Source organism: Pecten maximus, chromosome 4, assembly GCF_902652985.1.
Source record: "Pecten maximus chromosome 4, xPecMax1.1, whole genome shotgun sequence".
Classification (NCBI taxonomy): domain Eukaryota; kingdom Metazoa; phylum Mollusca; class Bivalvia; order Pectinida; family Pectinidae; genus Pecten; species Pecten maximus.
The window spans coordinates 19,792,855-19,814,099 of record NC_047018.1 but is presented as its reverse complement, the minus strand read 5'-3'; the positions used below and the strand labels follow the sequence as shown (position 1 = coordinate 19,814,099).

General features: G+C 38.7%; 1 protein-coding gene across 1 annotated transcript in view; it reads left to right on the top strand.

Annotated features, from left to right (window-relative positions):
* The first annotated feature begins 477 nt into the window (after positions 1-477).
* LOC117325438 (cAMP-specific 3',5'-cyclic phosphodiesterase 4C-like) overlaps positions 478-21,245 on the top strand; it is a 343,137-nt gene continuing 322,369 nt past the window's right edge. The window contains exons 1-2 of the mRNA XM_033881646.1: positions 478-603; positions 12,589-12,674. Coding sequence (XP_033737537.1) covers positions 568-603; positions 12,589-12,674 — 122 coding nt within the window. The 5' untranslated portion in view covers positions 478-567. The remainder of the gene's footprint in view (positions 604-12,588; positions 12,675-21,245) is intronic.

Sequence of the window (21,245 nt, the reverse complement as noted above, 5' to 3'; positions counted from 1 at the left end):
AGGGTTATTCTGCATGAATGTTTACATCAAATATATGTATATTTCTTTCTGAACGTCCATTCAAAAAACTCGAAGCAGGGACAAATTACCATTAAGATAATAAAAGTTGCAAGGATTTTCCTCCGAGATTTGTGTATTTCATCGTCAGATTTTTCCCGGACACTTGTGTGTTTAATCGTCAGATTTTCCTGGAGACTTGTGTGTTTTTGCTTCAGGAGATTCGGATGGTGGAAATAATTCAGTTATTTGTGAATTAAATGTGAGTTTTGTTTTGTAACATGTGTAGATTTGACTCCGCTAGTGTATATAAGGTGGACCAAGGATATAGGAGACGTTCACACATTATGGAATTAACAGATTTACAGTGATGATCATGCTCGTAAAATCAAAACACAGGCCAGTTGTTGTGTGGCAGCAGTTTCACCTTGATAATGAGAAATCTCTGTGATAAAAAGTATATTTTGGATGGTATTCAGATAAATAAGATCAAATTGAACTTCAAAAGGAAGAGGTCATTGGAGTTTACTGTGTTCAAAACAAGAACAAAATTGTATTTTGTTCAGACAAATGGCTGACTTGAAGGGGCGAAGAAACACTTTTCAGGTAGAGTATTTTTGTTAATCTTAATATCTCACTTATCTAAATAATCAGATAATTCAATAAATTTTATTTAATCCAAATTTTTTATATTGCGGGGGAGGGGTGGTGGTAAGTTTGCTTGAGGGTATACAATGTACATGTATAGACATTCAGAGACAAGAGGATGTGATGATATATGATTTGAAGGATGAACTCCAAAAAGGATGGTCGGTATACATTTTTGGATCTGATAATTGTTTTGAACACATATATAACATCACACTGACTGATTGCTGACCATGGTCGACCATGGTAAGAAATGTTGACCATGGTCGGATTGCTGACCATGGTCAGGTTAAATATGACCATATGACCATGGTCAACCATGGTTAGGACCACAGTATTTGATGGTTGACCACGAATTACCATGGTCAACCATCAAATACTGTGGTGACCATGGTCGACCATGCTCAGCTTTCGCAGGGGTACAGAGGAACCTAATAGTAGTAGGATTGATATTGTTTGAAATTATGTTCTCTGTATAAGCAAGTAGAGACCCCTTAAAGTCTAAATGTTTGTTTGCTGGTCAACAGCCAGGGTCAAGTGGAGTGTTCTTGTAGTAGCTGGTGGCTACCTCACTGACAACATATCCCAGCCCAGCCCAGCCCAGCCCACCCCCTCCCCCTTCGAAGATATCTACAGAATGGGTTGCTGGGGATCAGAATATATAGTATCTGAAATCCTTCAAATTTCACCAAAATTTAGTTTGCCTATTTAAAAGTTTAAATGGTAAAGGGTTGTTATATTTGGGTTAGTAGGGTTGAAGTCGACTGAATATCAACAGAGAAGACTCCGTCTAGATGTTAGATGTACAGGGGGAAGGTTTATAGAGGAGAGTCTGAAAGCTTTAGAGAGCTATAATGTAAGCTATAAGATAATTAAATGTGACAAATGATAGAGGGGATTAGACCTTAATTAGAATGTTGGGTTTGTAATCAGTGGTGTCGGCTAAGCTTGTCACTTGACATGCCTTATTCATTGTAATTGTGATATTAAAGCTGATAACTAATCATGGGTCAATACTGACTTAGCCCTTCTAACTCCAGCTATCATCGGTTAGTTACAACAGCTACTATCTCAATAACACAGCATCACCCAGTTACCAATTGTGTTAATGTTTACAACCATTCTAGGTTGTTCCTGTTTGTATTTTCTTCAAAAAGATTAAGCATTGATGATGGACTTTCATGACATACTCTTTTAACAATAACAGATCATTTACATCAATTGAGTCACATTAGTGATAATTGATATGCTGTTTTTCTGAAGTCGTTCAAATCATCCCTTGGGGTCGCTTATCATATTTCTCAGGTCCCCAATGGGTCATTAAAGCTAACTAATATTCTCTAGGTCCCTCTCAGGTAATTTGAAGATATAATGTACCACTTTAAATATGAATTATGCACCAAAATAAAAAATCTTTTATTTAACTATGACTTTGTAATTGAAGTTATATCTATATAGATACACTTCAGTGTGATATGTAGATGTAATCTGTATTCTATTTCCTTGTGTTAGGAAGTAAAACCTGGCCAAAACTCATTGATATAAAGTAAAACCTAGACAAAGCTAATCGATACAAAGTGAAAACCTGGCCTAAGTTCATTGATATGAAATAAAACGTATGATGTACCACAGGGGACCTAAGATAATATTTGTGATGGACCACAGGGGACCTAAGATAATATTTGTGATGTACCACAGGGGACCTAAGATAATATTTGTGATGACACAGGGGACCTAAGATAATATTTGTGATGATACAGGGGACCTAAGATAATATTTGTGATGTACCACAGGGGACCTAAGATAATATTTGTGATGGACCACAGGGGACCTAAGATAATATTTGTGATGGACCACAGGGGACCTAAGATAATATTTGTGATGTACCACAGGGGACCTAAGATAATATTTGTGATGTACCACAGGAGACCTAAGATAATATTTGTGATGGACCACAGGAGACCTAAGATAATATTTGTGATGGACCACAGGGGACCTAAGATAATATTTGTGATGTACCACAGGGGACCTAAGATAATATTTGTGATGTACCACAGGGGACCTAAGATAATATTTGTGATGATACAGGGGACCTAAGATAATATTTGTGTTGGACCACAGGGGACCTAAGATAATATTTGTGATGTACCACAGGGGACCTAAGATAATATTTGTGATGTACCACAGGGGACCTAAGATAATATTTGATGTACAACGGGGGACCTAAGATGATATTTGTGATGGACCACAGGGGACCTAAGATGATATTTGTGATGTACCACAGGGGACCTAGGATAATATTTGTGTTGTACCACAGGGAACCTAGGATAATATTTGTGATGTACCACAGGGAACCTAAGATAATATTTGTGATGTACCACAGGGGACCTAAGATAATATTTGTGATGTACCACAGGGGACCTAAGATAATATTTGTGATGTACCACAGGTGACCTAAGATAATATTTGTGATGTACCACAGGGGACCCAAGATAATATTTGTGATGATACAGGGGACCTAAGATAATATTTGTGATGTACCACAGGGGACCTAAGATAATATTTGTGATGGTACAGGGGACCTAAGATGATATTTGTGATGTACCACAGGGGACCTAAGATAATATTTGTGATGTACCACAGGGGACCTAAGATAATATTTGTGATGTACCACAGGTGACCTAAGATAATATTTGTGATGTACCACAGGGAACCCAAGATAATATTTGTGATGATACAGGGGACCTAAGATAATATTTGTGATGTACCACAGGGGACCCAAGATAATATTTGTGATGATACAGGAGACCTAAGATAATATTTGTGATGTACCACAGGGGACCTAAGATGATATTTGTGATGTACCACAGGGGACCCAAGATAATATTTGTGATGATACAGGAGACCTAAGATAATATTTGTGATGTACCACAGGGGACCTAAGATAATATTTGTGATGTACCACAGGAGACCTAAGATAATATTTGTGATGTACCACAGGGGACCTAAGATAATATTTGTGATGTACCACAGGGGACCTAAGATAATATTTGTGATGACACCACAGGGGACCTAAGATAATATTTGTGATGTACCACAGGGGACCCAAGATAATATTTGTGATGATACAGGGGACCTAAGATAATATTTGTGATGTACCACAGGGGACCCAAGATAATATTTGTGATGATACAGGAGACCTAAGATAATATTTGTGATGTACCACAGGGGACCTAAGATGATATTTGTGATGTACCACAGGGGACCTAAGATAATATTTGTGATGTACCACAGGGGACCTAAGATAATATTTGTGATGTACCACAGGGGACCTAAGATAATATTTGTGATGACACAGGGAACCTAAGATAATATTTGTGATGTACCACAGGAGACCTAAGATAATATTTGTGATGTACCACAGGGGACCTATGATAATATTTGTGATGTACCACAGGAGACCTTATAATGATAATATTTGTGATGTACCACAGGGGACCTAGGATAATATTTGTGTTGTACCACAGGAGACCTAAGATACTATTTGTGATGGACCACAGGGGACCTAAGATAATATTTGTGATGTACCACAGGGGACGTAAGATAATATTTGTGATGTACCACAGGGGACCTAAGATAATATTTGTGATGTACCACAGGGGACCTAGGATAATATTTGTGATGTACCACAGGAGACCTAAGATAATACATGTATTTGTGCATTATAATGCACCACATACAGACTACATTTTATTCTAGTTCGAGGATCTTGGTATGAATTATGAATATGATGTTGTCATAGACAGTACCGAGTTGTTAGATCATAGTGATAGTCGAGATCTAAAAAGCATATATCAAGGAAAATTGGTAACTATAGCAACCTTTTATTTTACGACAACTGTTATGAGCTTTGTTAAAGTTTTGGGATACTAAACCATTTGATGGCTATCTTACAATATTGGTACGTAATATACTGATAAAAAATGTATGTATGTCTTTAACACAGAATCTAAAAATAAATGATTGTTGCATATTTTAACTATTCTGTTGGTCCTGCTTGCATTTTTATTGCAAGGTGTAAAATCTTTATGAACTCGGTTGTTATAGAAACCCTTTCTTCCGCTATGAAGACATAAACTTCAATACTTACATCAAAAAGCTTTCCTGCTTGTTTCATGTGTCTGCTGTATCTAGCTATAACAGTGGTGCTATTTCATGTTCTGTGTGCTTGTATCTTCTTGTTTGTTTGTTTCTATATCATCCATGGGAAGGTATTTCTCTTGGAATCAATTTCTAAGATAAAAATATCATTGATAATATGTCAAAAGAAAAAATAAGTAGTATGTCTATTTTAGCATTTCAATCAATTCGTCTGTCAGGAAACTATTGTCTTCCATTAGTGTATGCATATGGTCAGATAGAACAGGTTTATACACCTTCAGTATGTATTGGTCAGATAGTACAGGTTGATACACCTTCAGTATGTATTGGTCAGATAGAACAGGTTTATACTCCTTCAGTATGTGGTGGTCAGATAGTACAGGTTTATACACCTTCAGTATGTATTGGTCAGATTGTACAGGTTTATACACCTTCAGTATATAGTGGTCAGATAGTACAGGTTTATACACCTTCAGTATATAGTGGTCAGATTGTACAGGTTTATACACCTTCAGTATATGGTGGTCAGATAGAACAGGTTTATACTCCTTCAGTATGTGGTGGTCAGATAGTACAGGTTTATACACCTTCAGTATATGGTGGTCAGATAATACAGGTTTATACACCTTCAGTATATAGGTGGTCAGATAGTACAGGTTTATACACCTTCAGTGTGTGGTGTTCAGATAGTACATGTTTATACACCTTCAGTATGTGGTGGTCAGATAGAACAGGTTTATACTCCTTCAATATGTGGTGGTCATATAGTACAGGTTTATACACCTTCAGTATATAGGTGGTCAGATAATACAGGTTTATACACCTTCAGTATGTGGTGGTCAGATAATACAGGTTTATACATTTTCAGTATATAGGTGGTCAGATAGTACAGGTTTATACACCTTCAGTATATAGGTGGTCAGATAGTACAGGTTTATAAACCTTCAGTGTGTGGTGGTCAGATAGTACAGGTTTATACACCTTCAGTATATGGTGGTCAGATAGTATAGGTTTATAAACCTTCAGTATATAGTGGTCAGATAGTACAGGTTTATAAACCTTCAGTATATAGTGGTCAGATAGTATAGGTTTATAAACCTTCAGTATATAGTGGTCAGATAGTACAGGTTTATTAACCTTCAGTATATAGTGGTCAGATAGTACAGGTTTATACACCTTCAGTATATGGTGGTCAGATAGTACAGGTTTATACACCTTCAGTATGTAGTGGTCAGATAGTACAGGTTTATACACCTTCAGTATATGGTGGTCAGATAATACAGGTTTATACACTTTCAGTATGTAGTGGTCAGATAGTACAGGTTTTTTACACCTTCAGTATGTAGTGGTCAGATAGTACAGGTTTATACACCTTCAGTGTGATGGTCAGATAGTATAGTTTTATGCATTCAGTATATGGTGTTCAAACAGTACAACTTTATAAACCTTCAGTATGTAGTGGTCAGATAGTACAGGTTTATACACCTTCAGTGTGATGGTCAGATAGTATAGTTTTATGCATTCAGTATATGGTGTTCAAACAGTACAACTTTATAAACCTTCAGTATGTAGTGGTCAGATTGTACAGGTTTATACACCTTCATTGTGATGGTCAGATAGTATAGTTTTATAAACCTTCAGTATATGATGGTCAGATAGTACAGTTTTATAAACCTTCAGTATGTAGTGGTAAGATTGTACAGGTTTATAAACTTTTATAAACCTTCAGTATGCTGTGGTCAGATTGAACAGGTTTATACACCTTCAATATGTAGTGGTCAGATTGTACAGGTTTATACACCTTCAGTACGTAGTGGTCAGATAGTACAGGTTTATATACCTTCAGTATCTGGTGGTCAGATAGTACAGGTTTATATACCTTCAGTATGTAGTGGTCAGATTGTACAGGTTTATAAACCTTCAGTATATGGTTGTCGGATAGTACAGTTTTATAAACCTTCAGTATGTTGTGGTCAGATTGTACAGGTTTATAAACCTTCAGTATATAGTGGTCAGATAGTACAGGTTTATACACCTTCAGGATGTAGTGGTCAGATAGTACAGGTTTATACACCTTCAGTATATGGTGGTCAGATAGTACAGGTTTATACACCTTCAGTATGTAGTGGTCAGATAGTACAGGTTTATAAACCTTCAGTATATAGTTGTCAGATAGTACAGGTTTATACTCCTTCAGTATATGGTGGTCAGATAGTACAGGTTTATACACCTTCAGTATGTGGTGGTCAGATAGTACAGGTTTATACACCTTCAGCATGTGGTGGTCAGATAGTATAGGTTTATACACCTTCAGTATATGGTGGTCAGATAGTACAGGTTTATACACCTTCAGTATATAGTTGTCAGATAGTACAGGTTTATACTCCTTCAGTATATGGTGGTCAGATAGTACAGGTTTATACACCTTCAGCATGTGGTGGTCAGATAGTACAGGTTTATACACCTTCAGCATGTGGTGGTCAGATAGTACAGGTTTATACACCTTCATTATGTGGTGGTCAGATAGTACAGGTTTATACACCTTCAGTATATAGTTGTCAGATAGTACAGGTTTATACACCTTCAGTATGTGGTGGTCAGATAGTACAGGTTTATAAACCTTCAGTATGTATTGGTCAGATAGTACAGGTTTATACACCTTCAGTATATGGTGGTCATATAGTATAGGTTTATACACCTTCAGTATGTGGTGGTCAGATAGTACAGGTTTATACACCTTCAGTTTGTGGTGGTCAGATAGTACAGGTTTATACACCTTCAGTGTGTGGTGGTCAGATAATACAGGTTTATACACCTTCAGTATGTGGTGGTCAGGTAGTACAGGTTCTATTTTATACCTTCAGTATGTGGTGGTCAGATAATACAGGTTTATACACCTTCAGTATGTGGTGGTCAGATAGTACAGGTTTATACACCTTCAGTATGTGGTGGTCAGATAGTACAGGTTTATACACCTTCAGCATGTGGTGGTCATATAGTATAGGTTTATAAACCTTCAGTATTTGGTGGTCAGATAGTACAGGTTTATACACCTTCAGTATGTGGTGGTCAGATAGTACAGGTTTATACACCTTCAGTATGTAGTGGTCAGATAATACAGGTTTATACACCTTCAGTATGTGGTGGTCAGATAGTACAGGTTCTATTTTATACCTTCAGTATGTGGTGGTCAGATAGTACAGGTTTATACACCTTCAGTATGTGGTGGTAAGATAGTACAGGTTTATACACCTTCAGTATGTAGTGGTCAGATTGTACAGGTTTATACACCTTCAGTATGTGGTGGTCAGATAGTACAGGTTTATACACCTTCACCATGTGGTGGTCAGATAGTACAGGTTTATACACCTTCAGTATATAGTTGTCAGATAGTACAGGTTTATACTCCTTCAGTATATGGTGGTCAGATAGTACAGGTTTATACACCTTCAGTATGTGGTGGTCAGATAGTACAGGTTTATACACCTTCAGCATGTGGTGGTCAGATAGTACAGGTTTATACACCTTCATTATGTGGTGGTCATATAGTATAGGTTTATACACCTTCAGTATATGGTGGTCAGATAGTACAGGTTTATACACCTTCAGTATATAGTTGTCAGATAGTACAGGTTTATACTCCTTCAGTATATGGTGGTCAGATAGTACAGGTTTATACACCTTCAGTATGTGGTGGTCAGATAGTACAGGTTTATACACCTTCAGCATGTGGTGGTCAGATAGTACAGGTTTATACACCTTCATTATGTGGTGGTCAGATAGTACAGGTTTATACACCTTCAGTATATAGTTGTCAGATAGTACAGGTTTATACACCTTCAGTATGTGGTGGTCAGATAGTACAGGTTTATAAACCTTCAGTATGTGGTGGTCATATAGTATAGGTTTATACACCTTCAGTATGTGGTGGTCAGATAGTACAGGTTTATACACCTTCAGTTTGTGGTGGTCAGATAGTACAGGTTTATACACCTTCAGTGTGTGGTGGTCAGATAATACAGGTTTATACACCTTCAGTATGTGGTGGTCAGGTAGTACAGGTTCTATTTTATACCTTCAGTATGTGGTGGTCAGATAATACAGGTTTATACACCTTCAGTATGTGGTGGTCAGATAGTACAGGTTTATACACCTTCAGTATGTGGTGGTCAGATAGTACAGGTTTATACACCTTCAGCATGTGGTGGTCATATAGTATAGGTTTATAAACCTTCAGTATTTGGTGGTCAGATAGTACAGGTTTATACACCTTCAGTATGTGGTGGTAAGATAGTACAGGTTTATACACCTTCAGTATGTAGTGGTCAGATAATACAGGTTTATACACCTTCAGTATGTGGTGGTCAGATAGTACAGGTTCTATTTTATACCTTCAGTATGTGGTGGTCAGATAGTACAGGTTTATACACCTTCAGTATGTGGTGGTAAGATAGTACAGGTTTATACACCTTCAGTATGTAGTGGTCAGATTGTACAGGTTTATACACCTTCAGTATGTGGTGGTCAGATAGTACAGGTTTATACACCTTCACCATGTGGTGGTCAGATAGTACAGGTTTATACACCTTCATTATATAGTGGTCAGATAATACAGGTTTATACATTTTCAGTATATAGGTGGTCAGATAGTACAGGTTTATACACCTTCAGTATGTAGTGGTCAGATTGTACAGGTTTATACACCTTCAGCATTTGGTGGTCAGATAATACAGGTTTATACACCTTCAGTATGTGGTGGTCAGATAGTACAGGTTTATACACCTTCAGTATGTAGTGGTCAGTACTGATACCTTCAGTATCAGCCTTATTTGGGACAAATTTCACCTTTGATAACTGTAATATAGGGACTGATGTATCGATTATAAATCCATTAAAATTGTGACTTAATAAAGTTTAAGTACTCATCTTGAATTTCTTTTTTGAATTGATGGAATCAGTCTTGTTAAAAAGTTGTTTTCCAATTACAATAAAATGCTTTTAGGATTTAAGTTGTACATGTATATTTTTTTTACACCTGGTAGTGCCTGATTTGATTGTATTTTCTTAATGTGTTTATATATCGACTGGTATACTACTCCTGTTTTAATGATATAAAGCAATACCTATATATATATATATCTTCTAGTCTATACTTTATTTAAGAGGCACATACACTCCCCAGCTGTGGCCACATTTGAATGCTGTATATAGCTGTAGGTATGGTTTACTTAAGAACTGCTACTTAAGTGTTGAATTGGAACTAGTGATTTATAGTGTATCCTCCCTCTAATAAGTTCTGTCTTCACTCTCCTATTTGACATGGAGTATTTAAAGAGCTTACCGAATTATACCAGGATTACTGGAACTGATATGGCCACTGGATTAGAGTCATTGTGTTTCATTAACTCAAGCTTATAACTGTGTTATTTAATTTAATATATACAAATAAAACTGTCAGTATGTGTCCCTCACAGAACAGAATTTGATACCAGCACAAGTAAACTTTCTGTGGAAGTCATTTCTGTGTTCGGGTTCATATGACCCTAAGTGAATATTCTTTTTGGATTACTACCGTTATTTCTATTGATGGCCTGGTGAAAGAAAACAGATCGAGCCCCTAGGAGTGTCGACTTTTGTGGACATCCAGAGACATTCATGCATATGATGTTGAGCTTAGCACTGGGCATAATATATACCTGTATTTATATGCGTGTGTTTGTGGAGTGTAAACGCTCGTCCAAGGAATTAGCATAAAAAACATACATGAGCTAAGTAAAAGGATTTGTTGGGATGGCGAACAGGAAATTTTCAATAGATTTATATCCAAATGGCAGAGTTTATCTGCTTTAGATCAAGATATTTTTCTCCGATTTGTTGACCTGAACTAGAAATCAGCTGTTGGCTACCTGTGTTAAATTGTGTTCGTTCTGTCGATGAAAGGAGTTGTTTGTACACACGCAATTCAACCGTTTAGGAAATTAGTCCTTGTTTTACTCCGGCAGTTTTCCAATACAGGAAGGAGAAAAATTGCATTACGATACCCCCAAGAGGAGGTAATAGCATGAATGACCTTGAATTAATTAGAAACGATAGTTATCATACCGTTTGCCATGTTGCATTAGATACTTTATAAATAATAGATGACACTTGCAGTGTGGAGATTTTCTACTGGAGGTAATTTTATCTGTGCAGGCTGTGTCGACCATCAACGTGTTGCTGTAATAACAAAGTGTATTTTCACAAGGTTTATGTAGTTGGTGTCGGAATCATCAACAAAGGGGTCGGATAGGGAAATCTTGTGAGTCTATGGTGTGACTGGTTTGTCTCCAAGATCTCTGATGTATAAATGGCTGAAGTGTCACTTAGGAGAGTAAGATCCTGTCTACTGTACTTCTGGTACAAACCCTCGTTAAATTATTGCGGAGAATTGAGTGTTGAATGACGGATTATTCTGATACAGGTTCGAGTATGATACTCGGATAGGAGTAAGTTAGGAGATACATCGTGTAATTGTCCACAAGGTCCAGGTTATGTAAATTACTATACAACAGTGAAAATGATTTTGGTTTTGACACAAAGCATGGATAAAATCCTTGGATAGACAATTGTAACTTCACATAGATTCATATAGAGCTGGAGGAAACCAAGCTACCATAAATTATAGTATAATACAATTTAAAGTACATTCAGAACAGCATTAGAAGACGGATACTGTTTACTTACAGTCTGAGTAGTGTATATACTGCCAAGTATTTTCCTCATTAAGGAACACAAGATAATATTCTCGTTGGAACTTACCATGCTAGAAAAATTGAATAATTCAAGATAATCAAATTACTATGCTGTAAGGCTCTAAGTGTACCATTCTAGGTTAAGGAGGAAATTGACACTCTCCAATAACTTTTGCATGAATGCCTATGTATGTACGAACTGACGGTGGGGAGTTACATAACGATACAGTGCGTAGTTAAAATCATCAGGGTTTGATTATAGTTTTGTAGCAGTACAGGAAAGCCCATTCACAGACAGAGGTCGACCGGAATAGATACGTTGGATATTGTAAGGAAGATGTGACGCTCTGCTACTGTATACAAATTTCCTGTATCACTACAACTGCTACAAGTCATATGTAAACAAACGACAATCAACTCATCATAATTGATTGATTCCTCGGGACTGCGTGGAGTCGGTGCACATTGATACGACAGTGTCCGATCACACTGTTCCTCATCTTCCAGTGGGTGGTTGATCTAAGGTGTTTAGCGTGATCTTGATGGGCAGTGTGTGTTTAAATCGCCTAACTTCTGTGATATCTGTTACACCTATATATACAAATAATTAGAGGTGATCGCTGACTTGTTACCCCATGGTTTTATGGGACGTGATGATGATACGACAGGGTTTTTATCACGGGAAGATCAATGTATAGGCAAACCACAAATACATCTGCAGCAAAAGTTTTACAGTGGTAGAGTACAAAAGTTAATTGACTGATTTGTCGGCATACCCGAGCTTTTCACCGTCTGGAAGCCTCTGATAGGATCAAGGATTACTGTTCTTTACGTCAAATGTACAGGATTTGGAGTTTAATGCCTAAGACATTGATTAACATCTAGGCATGAAAATATTAGTGCCATCCTTACGGAAATAAGTGAAAATCGAGTTGTGTTGCTGGTGCAGCGTCAGTGGGCCTGAATAGTGTCATTTGACAGCCTCTAACTACTACATTAAGGATTATAAGATTGTTGTGTTGAGGAAGTCTTTTTTTCTGACACAATGCAGGTTGAATCTGGTGACCTACAAGACCTTAAAGCTTATCACCGAAGCATATACAGTCGGAGCCGACGTCATACCCTAGCCAATGTCAGGTAAGTTAATATTTCCTGTTTTAATGTCAGATGTATACCAATGTCTTCACACAAAGAAAAAAAAGATAAAAAAAATGCCTAAAAAACAACCTGTCTGTTTATGGAGACATAATTTAACAAACTTTTGAAAAGACCAGCTTCCTTAACCATAAATTAGTTATTACAACCAACCTGTTTGATAAAAGACCATCTAATTTTAACCTTGTATTAAAAGTTTAGAAACAACCTGTTTCAAAGACTAACTGTCCATAATAAAAAGGCCACATATCCTTCACCACATACATAGAATTTATAATATGTACAAGGACTGTTCCTGCTCTAAAGATGTCTATTGATACATTTAAAAAAAGCATTAAAAATGATATCTGTCTATAGAGCCCATGTCTTGTACTCATTAACCCACCTAGATAATTACTACCTGTATATAAAGACCACTAGTATCTAATGATCTACATACCTAGGAACTACTTCCTGTTTCGGACATCTATTGTGTCTGGTGTCTCATTAAATGGTTTTTGTAGACAAATAAAAAGCTTGTATATAATGCCTGGTACACATTGTGGCTAAACTAGAGGAAGCACATTTACTCTGTCTAGCTAAAGATTGTCTCATTTCATTGCAGAATATCTCGTGGATTTTCTACATATTCATTAAATATTTAAGTGCTGTATATATTTGACGCACTGCCTTTGTTTTCTGGAAAGTTTTCATCAGTCTGTCTGCACTGGCAGAGATTGTATGAATTAATAATGAGGTTTATATACTGTGTATAGTAGTATAAGAACAACTGTGATTAATCTGTGCAAGGGTTAGTGAAATATACATGTACTAGACGTGAAATATACATAATGAAACTAACAAGCTTGCAAGGATATGTGGAAAAGATTTGTTAGCGTGAGTGGTTTTTATTCAGGATACTCCACATTTAAGATCATTGTAAATACTAAATCCAATTCATTTTGATTACTTTATACATGTTTTGTTAACATTTGTCAGCACATCAAAACATGTTTTCTATAATAAATCTCTTAAGGTGACATTATTTTGTCAATTCATTTGCTCAAGTAGTCAAGCTAACAAGTTCCTGAAGCTCTCAGTCTGGTTAACTTCGTAAGTGTTTGCATAAATTTTTCTGAAATTTTCATTGTTATTTTTCACTTTCAATTCTCATCATCTGAATGATGAGTAATGAAAGAATGAGGAAAAATGGATATTTGGAATTCTGACTTGCATTATTAGAATTCAGTAGGGTGCTTATTGATACTGCTTACTGACGCTTACTAATATGTAATATAGACTATTGTTGATATATTTTCTGAAAGTAGTTACAATGCTTGGTAGTGTCTCCAAACTTTTGAAGATGATAACACATCAAGTAAAATTGATTCATAATTATTCCCCAAAACTGTACAGTGCCGAACATTTTCAAACTCAATATATTAAAGTAGTTATACAAGTTACAGATTTAACATTATAGTCTGTATTTTACCAGTTTATTTTGGGGAAAATCTAGAAATATTAAATGCAACATATCTTAAAAAATCAAGCTTTTAAAAAATGGATACATACATTTAAAGTATCTTTAAATTTGTAGGTATAAGACTTCTTGACATTCCTGTATAAGCGGAACCACCTGATTGCGCCTGTATCAGAATTATCAATGTACATATTTTCCTATGAAGGTTAGGCTGCTTTTAATTACCACAAAATACTTGCATTGGCAGGTCTGGGTTACGAAGTGTGTTATGTATACATACTCTCGTAGGAGATGAAATGCCAGAGAGACACATGAAACAAATATTGAAGTTCCTAAAGAAAAGTGTATATCTATTATGCTATTGGCTCCAACATGTAGAGGATGTTTTATGTATGTATCAACATGCTGCAGCGCAGATGTGACCTCAATACTTGGAATCTCTACAAAGATGACCTCTTAGTAAAGGTGATACAGACCTTTATGCATAGGTGACCTTGAAACAGGAAAATGCTCAGAACAAAGGTGACCTCAGGGTAAACAGGTGATTCAGACCTTTATATATAGGTGACCTTGATACTGGAAAATGCTGACTACAATGATGACCTCAGGGTAAACAGGTGATACAGATCTTTATACATAGGTGACCTTGATACTGGAGAATGCTCAATTCAAAGGTGACTTCTGAGTACAGATGATATAGACCTTTTTACCAAGGTGACCTTGATACTGGAGAATGCTCAGTGCAAAGGTGACTTCTGGGTATAGGTCAACTCTACCTTTAAGAAGAGGTGACCTTGATACTTGAGTGACCTCGTTACAAAAGTGATATCTGGGTTCACGTAATATAGACTTATGCATAGGTGACCTTGCTACTTGAGTGACCTCCTGCTTCAGGTGATTAAGACCTCTATACAAAAGTAAACTTGTTCCTGGAGTGACTTTTGTCCAAAAGTGACTCACTAGGTACAGGTGTAACATATACCTCAGTATACAGAGATGAGCTTGATACTGGCGTGACCTCTGGATGCAGGTGATATATGCCTTTGTACTGGAGAAAGCTCTGCACAAAAGTGACACCAGGATAATGGTGTAATGAGAAAATATCTATGTGAAGGATACAGTCTCTCTGGTCCTCTCCTATTACAGACTATCTGTGAGGGACACAAGCTCTCTGGTCCTGTGGTCCTCTCTTATTATAGATTATCTGTGAGGGATACAGGCTCTCTGGTCCTCTCCTATTACAGACTATCTGTGAGGGACACAAGCTCTCTGGTCCTGTGGTCCTCTCTTATTATAGATTATCTGTGAGGGATACAGGCTCTCTGGTCCTCTCCTATTACAGACTATCTGTGAGGGACACAGGCTCTCTGGTCCTCTCCTATTACAGACTATCTGTGAGGGACTCAAGCTCTCTGGTCCTGTGGTCCTCTCTTATTATAGATTATCTGTGAGGGATACAGGCTCTCTGGTCCTCTCCTATTACAGAATATCCGTGGGGGATACAGGCTCTCTGGTCCTCTTCTATTACAGATTATCTGTGAGGGATACAGGTTCTCTGTTCCTCTCCTATTACAGAATATCTGTAAGGGATACAGGCCCTCTGGTCCTCTCCTATTACAGGTTATCTGTGAGGGATACAGGCCCTCTGGTCCTCTCCTATTACAGAATATCTGTGAGGGATACAGGCTCTCTGGTCCTCTCCTATTACAGATTAACTGTGAGGGATACATGCTCTCTGGTCCTCTCCTATTACAGATTATCTGTGAGGGACACAGGCTCTCTGGTCCTCTCCTATTACAGGTTAACTGTGAGGGATAAAGGCTCTCTGGTCTCTCCTATTACAGAATAGCTGAGGGATACAGGCTCTCTGGTCCTCTCCTATTACAGAATATCTGTGAAGGATACAGGCTCTCTGGTCCTCTCCTATTACAGATTATCTGTGAAGGATACAGGTTCTCTGTTCCTTTCCTATTACAGGTTATCTGTGAGGGATACAGGCTCTCTGGTCCTCTCCTATTACAGATTATCTGTGAGGGATACATGCCCTCTGTTCCTCTCCTATTACGGGATATCTGTGAGGGATACAGGCTCTCTGGTCCTCTTCTATTACAGAATATCTGTGAGGGACACAGGCTCTCTGGTCCTCTCCTATTACAGACTATCTGTGAGGGATACATGCCCTCTGGTCCTCTCCTATTACAGAATATCTGTGAAGGACACAGGCTCTCTGGTCCTCTCCTATTACAGGTTAACTGTGAGGGATAAAGGCTCTCTGGTCTCTCCTATTACAGAATATCTGAGGGATACAGGCTCTCTGATCCTCTCCTATTACAGAATATCTGTGAGGGATACAGGCTCTCTGGTCCTGTCCTATTACAGACTATCTGTGCGGGACACAGGCTCTCTGGTCCTCTCCTATTACAGAATATCTGTGAGGGATAAGTCTCTCTGGTCCTCTCTTATTATAGATTATCTGTGAGGGACACAGGCTCTCTGGTCCTCTCCTATTACATATTATCTGTGAGGGATACAGGCTCTCTGGTCCTCTCCTATTACATATTATCTGTGAGGGATACAGGCTCTCTGGTCCTCTCCTATTACATATTATCTGTGAGGGATACAGGCTCTCTGGTCCTCTCCTATTACAGACTATCTGTGAGGGACACAAGCTCTCTGGTCCTGTGGTCCTCTCTTATTATAGATTATCAGTGAGGGATACAGGCTCTCTGGTCCTCTCCTATTACAGAATATCCGTGGGGGATACAGGCTCTCTGGTCCTCTTCTATTACAGATTATCTGTGAGGGATACAGGTTCTCTGTTCCTCTCCTATTACAGAATATCTGTAAGGGATACAGGCCCTCTGGTCCTCTCCTATTACAGGTTATCTGTGAGGGATACAGGCCCTCTGGTCCTCTCCTATTACAGAATATCTGTGAGGGATACAGGCTCTCTGGTCCTCTCCTATTACAGATTATCTGTGAGGGATACATGCTCTCTGGTCCTCTCCTATTACAGATTATCTGTGAGGGACACAGGCTCTCTGGTCCTCTCCTATTACAGGTTAACTGTGAGGGATAAAGGCTCTCTGGTCTCTCCTATTACAGAATAGCTGAGGGATACAGGCTCTCTGGTCCTCTCCTATTACAGAATATCTGTGAAGGATACAGGCTCTCTGGTCCTCTCCTATTACAGATTATCTGTGAAGGACACAGGCTCTCTGGTCCTCTCCTATTACAGATTATCTGTGAGGGATACAGGCTCTCTGGTCCTCTTCTATTACAGAATATCTGTGAGGGATACATGCTCCCTGGTCCTCTCCTATTACAGGTTATCTGTGAGGGATACAGGCTCTCTGGTCCTCTCCTATTACAGATTATCTGTGAGGGATACAGGCTCTCTGGTCCTCTTCTATTACAGAATATCTGTGAGGGATACATGCTCCCTGGTCCTCTCCTATTACAGGTTATCTGTGAGGGATACAGGCTCTCTGGTCCTCTCCTATTACAGAATATCTGAGGGATAAAGGCTCTCTGGTCCTCTCCTATTACAGAATATCTGAGGGATACAGGCTCTCTGATCCTCTCCTATTACAGAATATCTGTGAGGGATACAGGCTCTCTGGTCCTCTCCTATTACAGATTATCTGTGAGGGACACAGGCTCTCTGGTCCTCTCCTATTACAGAATATCTGTGAGGGATACAGGCTCTCTGGTCCTCTCCTATTACAGATTATCTGTGAGGGACACAGGCTCTCTGGTCCTCTCCTATTACAGAATATCTGTGAGGGATACAGGCTCTCTGGTCCTCTCTTATTATAGATTATCTGTGAGGAACACAAGCTCTCTGGTCCTGTGGTCCTCTCTTATTATAGATTATCTGTGAGGGATACAGGCTCTCTGGTCCTCTCCTATTACAGACTATCTGTGAGGGATACAGGCTCTCTGGTCCTCTCCTATTACAGAATATCCGTGGGGGATACAGGCTCTCTGGTCCTCTCCTATTACAGATTATCTGTGAGGGACACAGGCTCTCTGGTCCTCTCCTATTACAGGTTATCTGTGAGGCATACAGGCTCTCTGGTCCTCTCCTATTACATATTATCTGTGAGGGATACAGGCTCTCTGGTCCTCTCCTATTACAGATTATCTGTGAGGGATACAGGCTCTCTGGTCCTCTTCTATTACAGAATATCTGTGAGGGATACAGGCTCCCTGGTCCTCTCCTATTACAGGTTATCTGTGAGGGATACAGGTTCTCTGGTCCTCTCCTATTACAGAATATCTGTGAGGGATAAGGCTCTCTGGTCCTCTCCTATTACAGAATATCTGAGGGATACAGTCCCTCTGGTCCTCTCCTATTACAGACTATCTGTAAGGGATACAGGCCCTCTGGTCCTCTCCTATTACAGAATATCTGTGAGGGATACAGACTCTCTGGTCCTCTCCTATTACAGATTATCTGTGAGGGATACAGGCCCTCTGGTCCTCTTCTATTACAGAATATCTGTGAGGGATACAGGCTCTCTGGTCCTCTCCTATTACAGGTTATCTGTGAGGGATACAGACTCTCTGGTCCTCTCCTATTACAGATTATCTGTGAGGGATACAGGCTCTCTGTTCCTCTCCTATTACAGAATATCTGTGAGGGATACAGGCCCTCTGGTCCTCTCCTATTATAGAATATCTGTAAGGGATACAGGCTCTCTGGTCCTCTCCTATTACAGACTATCTGAGGGATACAGTCCCTCTGGTCCTCTCCTATTACAGACTATCTGTGAGGGATACAGGCCCTCTGGTCCTCTCCTATTACAGAATATCTGTGAGGGATACAGACTCTCTGGTCCTCTCCTATTACAGATTATCTGTGAGGGATACAGGCCCTCTGGTCCTCTTCTATTACAGAATATCTGTGAGGGATACAGGCCCTCTGGTCCTCTCCTATTACAGGTTATCTGTGAGGGATACAGACTCTCTGGTCCTCTCCTATTACAGATTATCTGTGAGGGATACAGGCTCTCTGTTCCTCTCCTATTACAGAATATCTGTGAGGGATACAGGCTCTCTGTTCCTCTCCTATTAAAGAATATCTGTGAGGGATACAGGCCCTCTGGTCCTCTCCTATTATAGAATATCTGTAAGGGATACAGGCTCTCTGGTCCTCTCCTATTACAGACTATCTGTGAGGGATATAGGCTCTCTGGTCCTCTCCTATTACAGACTATCTGTGAGGGATACAGGCTCTCTGGTCCTCTTGTATTACAGAATATATGTGGGGGATACAGGCCCTCTGGTCCTCTTCTATTACAGATTATCTGTGAGGGATACAGGTTCTCTGTTCCTCTCCTATTACAGATTATCTGTGAGGGATACAGGCTCTCTGGTCCTCTTCTATTACAGAATATCTGTGAGGGATACAGGTTCCCTGGTCCTCTCCTATTACAGATTATCTGTGAGGGATACAGGCTCTCTGGTCCTCTCCTATTACAGATTATCTGTGAGGCATACAGGCTCTCTGGTCCTCTCCTATTACAGACTATCTGTGAGGGGCACAGGCTCTCTGGTCCTCTCCTATTACAGAATATATGTGGGGGATACAGGCTCTCTGGTCCTCTTCTATTACAGATTATCTGTGAGGGATACAGGCTTTCTGGTCCTCTTGTATTACAGAATATTTGGTCTAGCTGATACTAGGTCTTCTGTACCCTTCATGGATGTTTTACTGTATACCTGGTAATTTTCGCCCCCGTTTAATTTTCGCCCTTGGATGATAGGGCAAATTTAAGATGATGGCGAAAATTTCAAGCTCAATTGCAGGATTTCCAAGTTATTGTACATAGGCTAATTGTAGTCGGATCCAAAACATACCCTCGTATTTTTCAAGTGTTTTATTCTATACAATTAAAAGCAACACGTGTTACATATTTACACTAAATTTATAAAATAATTGATTGTTTTATTCCAATCTATGCATGTAAAATAAAATCTAGATCTAAATCTAGGCCTAATAAATTTGCAATATCACGTAGAGTTAAATCGGGAATATGGGCTAAGACAGCGTACTAGGTTTAGTATATTTGATTTTTGAAAAAAAGCTATAAATACTAAGTAACTTTTAAAATCCAGTCATTTTTTTAAAATCACAAAATAGCATCAAATTCTTGCCATTGTGAAGACTGATTTTATGAGTTCACAGTCGCTTGTGGCTTCCATTGATGACAAATGATTTTATGAGTTCACAGTCGCTTGTGGCTTCCATTGATGACAAATGAACAAGACAAAACACTGGTCAGTATTTAGTCACGGAATGGTGAACTTACCACTCATCGTGTTTGCTTAAAATCGACCATGCGTACCCGATACTTTTTGAATCAATATAGGCTAAAAGTATATTTCAAACCTGATTAATTTCACACCTCAGCGGGATATGCAAAGAAACTCGATAAATCCCGAGGTTTCCGAGTGCAATTGTATCGAGAATTCAGAACAGAATTTTCCGATTGTAAACGAAGAAAAGTCATTTCTTAAATGTAGTTTAGGGCGAAATTAAAACGGGGCAAATATCTTTTCTGTTGCTCAAGGGCGAAAATAACTTGGGGCGAAAAATACCAGGTATACAGTATATACATTCATCTCGCATGTACCTGGCTGGTGTGACATGACATTACACAGCATATGACCCATAGACAAAAACCCAAACCCATAGACAATAACTCAGCTGTTTATAATATTAAATCGAGGTTGACCATTGTGGCTTAACTGTATCATGTATTTGTGACAGCTGCCTCTCCTTCTTTACATACTTTTATCTAACCTCTGCTTTAGGCAGAAATGATTGTCTTTCTCTTAAGCTGCATTCCACTTCATGGATGTGTACATGCACCATGTACAACTGTATGTCAGAACTCTGAGTAATTGTTGGCTCGTTGGCTTGGATTTAGGGTATTGATTATGTGTAATGTTCTGGAATAATGGATCTTTTATCAATAATTCTATCCTCCTCCTTCTGTAACGAAAGATCACAGTCCTGCCATAGGGCTTACTGAGCAGCTCAACACTTACTTTAAAGGGCTTACAGAGCTTAAATTAGTCTGAAA